At 34.1% G+C, this 11,037-nt stretch overlaps 1 protein-coding gene and 1 long non-coding RNA gene across 2 annotated transcripts; one reads left to right on the top strand and one right to left on the bottom strand.

The window, feature by feature from the left end:
* The first annotated feature begins 3,963 nt into the window (after positions 1-3,963).
* LOC114286392 (uncharacterized) lies at positions 3,964-6,687 on the top strand. The gene is made up of 2 exons (XR_003637520.2): positions 3,964-5,219; positions 6,297-6,687. It is a non-coding gene; the product is annotated as an uncharacterized LOC114286392 (long non-coding RNA).
* Positions 6,688-7,193: 506 nt separating this feature from the next.
* LOC114286391 (protein FAR-RED IMPAIRED RESPONSE 1) lies at positions 7,194-10,819 on the bottom strand. Its single transcript, XM_028229557.2, has 4 exons — positions 10,548-10,819; positions 7,838-9,976; positions 7,670-7,735; positions 7,194-7,564 (listed from the first exon to the last, which is right to left on the bottom strand). Exon 2 carries the CDS (start codon positions 9,969-9,971, stop codon positions 7,932-7,934), a length of 2,040 nt encoding a protein of 679 aa, XP_028085358.2. The 5' UTR covers positions 9,972-9,976; positions 10,548-10,819; the 3' UTR covers positions 7,194-7,564; positions 7,670-7,735; positions 7,838-7,931.
* Between the last annotated feature and the right edge of the window lie 218 nt (positions 10,820-11,037).

Below are 11,037 nucleotides of genomic sequence, written 5' to 3' on the forward strand. Positions count from 1 at the left end.
TAATATAGTCATATTACAATTGAAAGGGTTTGTGACTGTTCCATCAACTCGAACCTCTGACTTCTTCCTTACCACACTCTAAGGTGTCACTGCTAGAACATTGGGCCAAACCCCAAGGTCTTCTCTTATAACTAACTTATAATTTCTTTTCTTTTCTTTCCTAAGTTACTAAACATATTTGGGAATATACTATTTTAATAAATTTTTAATTAAAATATAAGATGAAAAAAATTAGTATGTCTTATAACTTACTTATCATTTCTTTTCTTTTCTCTCCTAAGTTACTAAACATAGGATAAGGGTTGTTTTTGAGAATAAATTATTTTAATAATTTTTTAGCTAAAATATAAGATGAAAAAAATTAGAATATTTAAAATAGTTTTTTTGATTTTTTACGAAAAAAAAATTCATGTAAAATATAGAGAATAAAGGAAATCTTTTATCTTTTGGTATAATTATTTGATTTTTTTAGTGATTATTTAACTTTTTAAATGTTTTTAAGTTCCCCCAAAAAAAAAAACTGCCCCCTTTTTTTTGTGAGTAAATTCATCTTTCTATTACTTTTTTCACTAAAAATAGTACACTATATTTAGACTAGAAAGTGACACATGTCATGCGTGTGCAATTCAAATAAGTAAATATAAAATAAAATATTTACTAAATACTGTGTTATAGTCAAGTGGTAAGAATCATATTTTACAAATTTATGATCCAAGATTTAAGTCTTACTTATCTATGTTTTTTTTTTCTTGTAATTAAAAAATAAAAGACACATGACAAAAGGAGAAACCATCAAATATTTGGACACCAAATTCAGTGCTCACGTATATAATAGAATAAAAGATAGATAGATGAACCAAAGACCCGGATGATTTCCCTAACTAAGGCACTTTCACAACTTTATTCCTATAGCGATCCCGGTTGTCCCTTTACTGTTCTGTTGTATTCCGGACTCGGTTCCGTGGAGTTGGTAGTTGTATCTATCTTGTTGTCGTACTTTAATTCCATTTTGTTTAAGTTTTAGGATGTGTTGGGCATGTTTCGAACAGGTGGGTTGAACCTTGGTCTAAAATCTTGTTGCCAGGTTTTTGGTCGTTCCACTCGAGCGGGCCTTGTTGCGCTCGAGCGGAGATTGCACACTCCCAGTATTTCGTGTCCCTGCAAAACTCTTGCAGGTGTGTTTTTTACGCTCGAGCGGTAGCGCTCGAGCGGGTACTCTGGCGCTTGAGCGGGTAGTACTTTTTGATGTAAGTTCTGGGAGGGGGAAATCTACGCTCGAGCGGACTGGTTTTCGCGCTCGAGCGGATGTACTTTATTCTTGTGTCTTGGCGCTCGAGCGGGCCTTCTTGCGCTCGAGCGTACCTAGTTGTTTGTTCTTGACGCTCGAGCGTTGTGTTCTCCGCTCGAGCGGGAATGTCGTATATCAGTTGGCAGCTGGGCATCTTAAAATCACTTTTTACATTCTCTCTCTCTCTCTTACTTTCTAAAAAGTTATTTTGAGAGCTCCTCTCTCTAGAAACTCCCTTCTCTCTAGGGTTTGATCTAGTTAGAGTGTCTTCCTATCCTCCGGCCTTTGTAAAAAGTGTGTGGATCGTCGAGGGCTCCATTTTGATCCGTGAATCTTTGAGTTTGGAGCATTTTGGTTTTCTTCAACTTCCCCGTTTGAGCTCTAACTTCGAGGTAGGGATATCCTACTCCTTCTCATGAGTTTTGTCTTTGAATTTTAGTATTTTGATGAGTTGGGGGTTGTTGGGTAATTTTGAGAAAGTTTGGGCCTTTGTGTAATTTTACAAAAGTTAGGGTTTTGTTTATATAAACTTATATGCATGTTTGGTATAGAGAAATGAGATCAATATTGGTTTATTGATGAAAATGGAACCTTAGGGTTGTGATGTTAATTATGGGAAAGACTCTAATTACATTGATAAATTAATTGGTATAATTAATTTGAAGAAAGGATGAATTAAATTGAGAATGTTGGAATTGGAGGTGTATGGGATTAAAGGGTGTAGTTTGATTCGTTCATCGCTCACCTAGTTGAAATGTTGATTATATATCCATTTGGTGCATTTATTTTCAGTATAGAAATAACTGCTTTGGGCTACCGGTGGAGGATAGTCTTGATTGTTGTAGACACTGCATGATGATTAGGCATACTAAAACTAATCGATTGAGTATGCTATTGAATATAGCAACTGGAATAATACATTAACTCTATGTATTGATTGATTGTATATGATCTATATTTATCTACATGTGTTGTGTGGGAGGAGATGGGGGATGTACTCCACGGTTTAGGGGAAGATAGGGGATAGACCTCTAAACTGGATTTTGTGTGACATTGATACAGCACTACAATGTGTATCAAGTGTTGATTATGAAAGAGTTTGAATTGATTTGATATAACACTAAAATGTATATCGTTATCAATTGTAAAGTATAGAAGTGATTCTATGTTATGTTGATACAACACCGAAATGTGTATCTTTCGCAAAGTGTGGGAATGGTTTATGTGTTATTGATACAACATTAAAATGTATATCCCTCATGAATTTTGAAAGTGTTTTAAAGATGAGTCTAAATCTCATTTAGTTATTTGGCTAGGTGTTGAGCCTTGTTTTCAAACTCAAAGTTGGAAAAGACATGGGAAATGAAATGTAACATGGACTTAATGTCATGAAATCGAAATGTGATATATGTGGATGTATCTGTGTTGACCATCTATCAACTTCTAATCTTTTAGTCATTGTTCATGGCTGGTTTAGTGTATTTCTACTGGGCTGTGGCTCACCCTTTATGGGACATCATTTTCAGGTACAGGTAGCATCCCATCTCCAAGGACATAGCTTGGGTTAGAGGCAGACAGACTGCTTGTTATTTTCTTTCTTTTGATGTATTACATATAAATTCAAGCCAAGGGCTTAAGATGTATTGAGTTAGCACTCTTCTTTTTGTAACCAAGTGTTAACTTGGAAAGCTGTAAGCCCGTAGGGCATTTGCTTTTGTTGTTAACATGTAATACTTTTGTAAGAACTATTCAGACAAATGGAAAGATGATTGGTTTCTTTGTATCAATGCATGCCTAAGTTGATGAGTTTTAATGTTATTATTTTGAGGGTGTTACAATTCCCACTCTAGGGTGTGTTTTTATCTTTTTTCCTATTATAGGGTAAAACGGCATTAGGAAAGCCGTGTTCTGGAAACCGACTTTTCAAAAGCCGTGTTCTACAATTAAAATAATAAAAAAAAATATACTCAAAAAAGTGGCTTTTCAAAAGCTGGTTTTAATTAAGTTTTAACTAATTCTTAATTAATTAAAAACGATTTTTCTAAAAACGTTTTTACACTAAATTTTTTTAAAATTTATTTTTTTATTTTTTATTTTTAGATGGTTCGGAAATGAAAAATTTATTTTCAACATAAATATTTTTTGACCAAATTTTTTTTTATACAAAAAGCGATTTTCTGAAAACCATTTTTATATAAAAAAAAATTTCTTGTTTGTGTTTGGGTTTAAGTGACCCACGTATTTTTTTACTCCAACACTCTAAACACTTAGGCCCTGTTTGTTTTCAGAGGTAGAATAGAGGGGATTCATAGTAAGGGGATTAAATAAAATTGTGTTTGTTTTGATGATAGTTGTTAGTGTATGAATTGTTAAATTATTTTTATATAAAATAATAAAACAAATAAAAAAATATAAAAAATTAAACATTAATATTTTTGAAAAAATTCCCAATATATAAAAAATAAAAAATAAATAAAAGAATTTCTAATCCCCTAACTATTTTGCTAATACCACATCCACCTCCACCTCCTTCATCCCAATCCTCCTTCCAACCTCCATCTATATCCCTTCTCCATCCTAATCCCTTCCCCAACTTTACAAACAAATACAACACTAAATAACCCCACCTCCATCATAATCCCCTCCCATCCATTACACCCCAAAACAAACGGGGCCTTAACACCATCACCACTTGAAAGGAAGAAGACCCATGTTGAAACACTCCAACACCCACGTTGTTTTGGTTCCCTACAAAGAAGACAAAGATGCGAAGCAACAACTGTTGTCCCACCGCGACCAGCAAAAAACGAAGAAGACCACCGCGACCAATAGCTGCTGCTATCCCACCTCTTTATCACACCATAGCGGTCCCTCATTTATCATGCCGGAGCTTCGCACATCTCTCTTCCATCCTCCAGATTCAAACTTGTTTTGCAGAAATTATGGTTTAAATTTTTGATTTGTGGATTTTCAATTTCAAAATTAGGGATTTTTAAAATTAGGGTTTTGATTTTGATTGAGAATATGTTTACCTGACATTAGTAAACAATTTGATAATTTTTTTGTGAAAATGGTTTTTTCTAAAGCCGTTTTATAAAACGGCTTTTCTAAAATTGTTTTTTGTATTCAAAATATTTTTGGTAAATAAATATTTTTGTTGAAAATATAAATTAAAAAAAAATTAGTTTATAAATGGTTTTACAAAAAAATGTTTTTAATTAATAAAAACTGTTTTTTAAAAAACTGAGGGTGTGTTTGGTTTGTGTTTTGAAATAAATTTTCAAAAAATTTTTTGGAGAGAGAGTTTAGAATTTTTTTTAGTTTGTTTGGTTGTATATTTTGAATTTTTTTTTGGAGTTTTGGAGTTTGGGATGATTTGATATTTTGTTATAGTTGAGTAGATGTGTGTGAGGGAAAAAGTGATTGAGAATGAGAGAGGAGAGAGAGAATGTAATTGATTGATATGTAGGAGAGAGAAAGTGATTTTGAATTTTTTTTTCAAAAAATTTGAACCAAACAAAATTTTAAAATTTTCTCAAAAATTATATCTTGATACAAACCAAACAAACCCTGATTTTCTATAGCATAATGCTTTGTAGCACGAAAAACAAAGGCTCGAATGGCCCAAAATCTTACTTATATTCTCTATGCTCGCTATCTCGTGCTCTATCCTTCTCAGACTTCAAACCATCTCTGTCTCCTGATCCCAGGTCACTCTCTACTCATACAGTAACGATGACGCCAAAATCCTCTCATCCCAAATCCCTTTCATCCCTATGCCGAAATCCTCTCATCTTTGTTAAACCTCCATCTGTACTCATACACAAATGGCGAACGATGAAAAAAACTCTTCACCTACCAATGCGATGCTTCTTATACGCTAACGACGCCGGAAACTCGTCATTACGTATCAGAAGAAAACGAATCTGAGGTAAACCCAAATTCGACAAAACTAGGTTTATGTTTTGGCTTTAATTTCTGTACGAACTTGTCAATTGTGACTGTTTCATTTTGGATTTTGCCTTCAATTTGTGTTAGGGTTCCCTTTAATTGTGAGAAAATGTGTTTGGGGCTTATGAATCTATGATTGTTAGGGTTTTGTCATTATGGGTTTTGTCTTCAATTTATGATGTTATTTTGATTTTGATTTTAAACCAAATTTGTAACTTCTGAACTTTGTGCATTTGGTATGGAAATCTATTGATGAAATATGTTGAATATGTTCTTTGAAATGTGGGTTTTGCTTTAAATTCATAATTGTTCTTTTGCGTTAAATCTGAAATGTGAACTTTGTGCATTTGAAATATGGAAATTTGTTGATGAAATATGTTCTTTATCAATTATTCTAACTTAGTTGAATCTGTTATTTGAAATGTGGGTTTTGCTTTAAATTCAACATGTGCAAAAATCTGTTAATAAGTTCATATGCATGTTTTGGGTTTTGGTTTTGCTTTAAATCTAAAATATGGGTATTGCTTTAAATTTACAATTATTGATTCAAAGAAAATCTTACTGAATTTAGAGGGGATTGATAATATTCCAACTAACTTATCTATAATAGTTTACATTCCTTATGACATTATGCATTAGTATGAGGCTTGTCAAATTTTGTAGTTGGATCACATTACACATTATGCATCAGTATGAGGCTTGACATTATGCATCATTATGTATCAGTATAAGGCTTGTCCAACTAAGTGCTATTTGGTAGTTGAATCTGTCACACTATCGAACATACAAGTAATCAGGAAGAAATTAAAATGGCTTTCGTATTTTGTATGCAGATTAAAAAATGGCTTCATCTTCTACTAATAATAACAACATAAGATTAAAACCAAGATTATGTGATTGTGGAAGAACAACTATACGAACTAATGAGAACGAAAATCAAAGGCGTTTGTTTTTTGTTTGCCCATCAAAATATGTAAGTATCTATTATATGAATTAATCTTTTAGTATTTGCAAATTTATTTGTGTGATTTGATTAACTGATTCTTGTGCATTGTAGAATACTAAGGAACACTACAATTACTTCAAGTTCTTCGATGATGATGACGACGACATTACCTCCACAATCTGTTCCAATGCTGGACCTCAGACAACTATAAGAACAAAAGAATATAACGATCTAAGGAGAATGCTTGGTGAGATGGACGATGAAATTCTTGAGCATGGGTATAAGGCTTCAAAGGCTAGAGCAGAATTTCAAGGCAATGACTTGTGTCATTGTATTTTGTGTCTTGTTGTACTTTATCATCTAAATGACTCAGTTGCTAGGTTTTGGCCCATGTTATGAATGTAATAAAAAACTTGTTTTGTATTTTGTGTCTTTTCCAACTTTATCAACTAAATGACTGACTTGTTACATTTTGGGGAATAAAAGTGAATTTTATGAAAAACCTGTTCTGTATTTTGTGTGTTGTCTATGTGGATTATGTAGATTGTAAGAGGCACGGATCTATATTTCACGTGGATGTTGTTCTAATCTATTTTGAATTCTACTCTATAAATGTATGTTATATTGAATTGGGAGAGGAATGGACCTCTCTTTGTAGACATGGAACAGCCAAGACTGTTGATGACTTAGCACATTAACTGGACATGGAACAACTACCAATTCCAACAAAGAATAAATTCATGAGTTTGTATTTGTATGACCAGCACTAGTGAAGACCTATAATGCAATATATTTTCTGAGTATAGACCTGTAATACAACTACAAGTCAAACCATGGAACAACTTACTCCCATAAAACCTGCTTCAATACAAATACAACTACAATTCAAACCATGGAACAACCATGGAACAATTAATACTCCTATAAAACCAGTATGACCAGCACTAATACCCCCATAAAACCTGCTTCAATACAAATACAACTACAAATCAAACCATGGAACAGCCATGGAACAAGTACAATTCAATTAAATTGAACCCCAAATCAAACTACAATTCCAACCAACAACAATTCAATACAAATACAACTACAACTACAACTTAAACCAACATTTTCAAATGAAGCCAAACAACAGCCACAAAATGTATGGAAACGAAATAAAACCAAACAATCCGAAGTTTACAAATGAAATGCACCTACAATTAGTACTGTGAAACTAAAAAAAAAAAAAATGAGACATTTGGATTCGCTTTTATATTCAAGTCAACAAATTTTGATGGTACTATCGAACTTTGACGGCTTATATTGTTGACCATTCCGGATTGAGTCTGAGATGTGCTTCCAATATTGTTCCCTATTTGCATTGTGCTAACCCGTGCCTGTAAAAATAAAGGAAATATTACAACTATTGTCCACAAACATATTCACCAATATAAAATTTAATTTGTCACAGGAATATATATAGTCATATATTCAACACGTACCGGTATATATATACAGTCTTGTGTGCCATCCTTACAAGGAAAATATTAAGGTTGATGTTGCAGCATCTTATCATCAAATAGTAACAAAATGTCATTAGTAATTTGAAATATTATAATATAAACCCACAATAAACAAAGTGCAATACATTAAGTCCGTTCAACACATACCGGTACATACATACTGTCTTGTGTGCCATCCATAGAAGGAAAATAGTAAAGTTGATTTTCCGGCACCTTATGAGGAAACAGTAACAAAATTTAATTAGTAATTTGAAGCATTACTACTAGTCCCAGGAGGTACAGTACTAGTACATGGCGCATTACTCGCACTACCCGATTCAACTATTCTCACTCGATCCTTGATTTCCTTCAACCCAAGTTGAATCACTTTGTGTTTTTCATCATCATTGGTAGCAAGTTCTAGGATCTCATCCAACGTCTTGTGATAGTTAGTATGCAACATTGGATTTAGAGCAACCCCGGAGTTAGTATATGTGGTTGGAATGCATGTGTACCCTCTTTCCAAATTTGTTCTCCATCTTGAAACAATGTATTTATTTGGCACCTCATATATGGACCTCTCAATGAGCACACTAAGTGAATGGGCACACATAATACCTCTAAACTCAAACAACCGACACATACATTGGAGCTCACATTCAATTGAATTACAATACACAACAAATTCCACTTTATTCATCCCCTCACCTGAAAGAATAGCCTCCCTCACATGATAGGTACAAATTGATCCCTCCTCTTTCATAAGATTTGCACGACAGTACATTAGACGCTTTATTTCTGCTTGCACTTCTTTAAATTTTGAATTCGTGTAAGCTGCACGAAATTGCTTCTCAAAACCATACACCGTTAAGCAATCATACAATTTATTACGAGAATTCAAATTTGCTTTTGTCTCTTTCTCTATCTTACTCCTCAATGCATTGTCATACTGCTCAACAAATTGCTTTAAGGTTGTCTTGGAGTTCACATATCCATCAAAAAATGCATTCATGCTTTCATTTCGTTGTGTAGTTGACATGCCAGCCCAAAATATGTCTTTAACATAGGCAGGAATCCACCTATGTCGCTCACGGTATAATACCCCCAACCACTCGTTATCATGCAGATTGAATTTTGCAATCATTGCTTGCCAATATTCCTCAAATTCATCTTTTGTGAATGAATCATAAATTGCATTACTCAAAGCAACCTTTATGGAGTCATATTGCGAATATCCTCTCAATTTCTCCGGAATTTTTTTCATTATATGCCATAAACACCAACGATGTCGAGCCTGTGGGAAGACAATTTCTATGGCATTTTGCATAGCTATGCACTGGTCAGTTATTATAGCTCTTGGGGGAGCATCTGACATGCAATTTAACCATTCTTTGAATAGCCAAACAAATGTCTCAGTGTTCTCATTACATAACAACCCACAACCAAACAAAATTGACTGCCCATGGTGATTAACTCCTACAAACGGAGCAAACGGCATATCATATTTGTTTGTCAAATAAGTTGTGTCAAAGGAAACAACATCCCCAAATGCTTTATAAGCCGCCCTACTCCTTGCATCCGCCCAAAACAAGTTTCGCATGCGACCATCTTCATCAAGGTCAATTGCCGAATAGAAGTTCGAATTATGTTGTTGCATTTTATGAAAATAAAATGCAACTGATTCGGCATCTCCTATCCCAAGTTTCAGTCTTCTTGCATTCTCAATATGATTTCTTGCATCTCGTTCATCAAACGTTAATGCCTTATATCCCTCTGCTTCAACAACCATGGAATGAAAATTCCTAGCCACCTCAATCCCTGATACATCGTTAACTTCTAGTTTCCTCTTCACCGGAGTAAGAATCCTCTTATTTATTGCAAAATGCCTTGAGTCACTAGGAATCAAATCATGAGTGTGCTCAAGCACAACTGTAGTTAACTTATATCTTCCATCCTTTTGTAGACTGGCTCTTACTCTTGCTTTACAATCAATTTTTGATGACAAAGATGATTCCAGGGGATTTACTTCTGATTTTTTTCTTCTGTTCCGCGCCCGAGTACATTCAATTCCAAAGTACTTTACTTCCCCATCACTTGTTACATTTTGTGTTCTATAAGCTATAGCAAATCCAAGGTGTTTCGCATATTTTGCGTAAAATGCATACACTTCTTGCTTTGAGGTAAAATACATACCTTTCTTTGGTTCTTCAACTTCACCACTCTCATTAATTGAAAGATTGTTATCCTCTTCTTCAACTTTCTCATTCCCATTGAATGAATTATTGTTTGAATCAGTATCCATTGTAGCTTCAAAACAACAAGAACAATTTAAGTTTCAGAGCTTTTCTACTACTTTTACACTTCTATTTCGGACTGAAAATTACCAGTATAGCAACAGACAATTATCACAACCAACAATTTTGGAACAAGAAGTTCAGCATAATTAGCATAGATGAACAACCAAAATTTTCTGAACCAGTTTAAGTTTCGAAACACAGATGGGCAATCAAAATTCGGTCTGATTAACCAAAAATAAATATAAAAAAATAACAATAATAACAACCATATGCAAAAAAGAAAATTTTCTGTTCATTGAAATTAGCTGATCTTGTTTGATTGAAATTACGAAAATTTTAACATGAAGATTGCAATTAGTTCATCTTGTTGATTGAAACCAAACATGAAGACAGTATATAAATTTTCGGAAACATCCTAAAAACAAAATCAACTAATTTCAATCACCCAATCTGAAACCCTAAATTAAACAAAACAACTAATTTCAATCACCCAATCTGAAACCCTAAATTAAAAACAAAATCAACTAATTTCAGATCATACACAATGCCATGAGTTAACTAAAAATCAATCCATTACTTACAATCACACACACAAGCAGCAGCAGAGGCAGCACCCTTGCGCCACACACAGCAGCAGCGGCAGCGGACGCAGCCTGGTCAGCGACACACAGGTCGGCTCCTCTCTCTCTATTCTCTGTTACCCTGTCGATGCTCCTCTCCTCTCACTGTTTAGAGGTTAATCGCTCTCCTCTCACTGTTTAGAGGTTAGTCGTCTCCGTCTCCTTTCTCTCTGCTCTCTGTTCTTTCCCTTCTTCTTCTTCTTTTTTTTTCGAATGAAAGGCGTGGCTGAAACAGAGATGTGGGTGTACAAGGCAATTGGAGGTGTACAAAAAAATCGGGCCATTCGAGCAACTAATTTTCAAGCTACAAAGCGGTACAAGCTTTTGAAATGGAAAATGAGTAAGAGCACCAATTAGTGCTGCCACTAATGATGTGGCAGTGAGTCCCACCATGAATGATTTGATGTGCCTTGGTGTTGTATTTTTTTTTCTTTTTTTATTGAGTATCATG

This window comes from Camellia sinensis, chromosome 2, assembly GCF_055761805.1.
Source record: "Camellia sinensis isolate YWXY chromosome 2, ASM5576180v1, whole genome shotgun sequence".
Classification (NCBI taxonomy): domain Eukaryota; kingdom Viridiplantae; phylum Streptophyta; class Magnoliopsida; order Ericales; family Theaceae; genus Camellia; species Camellia sinensis.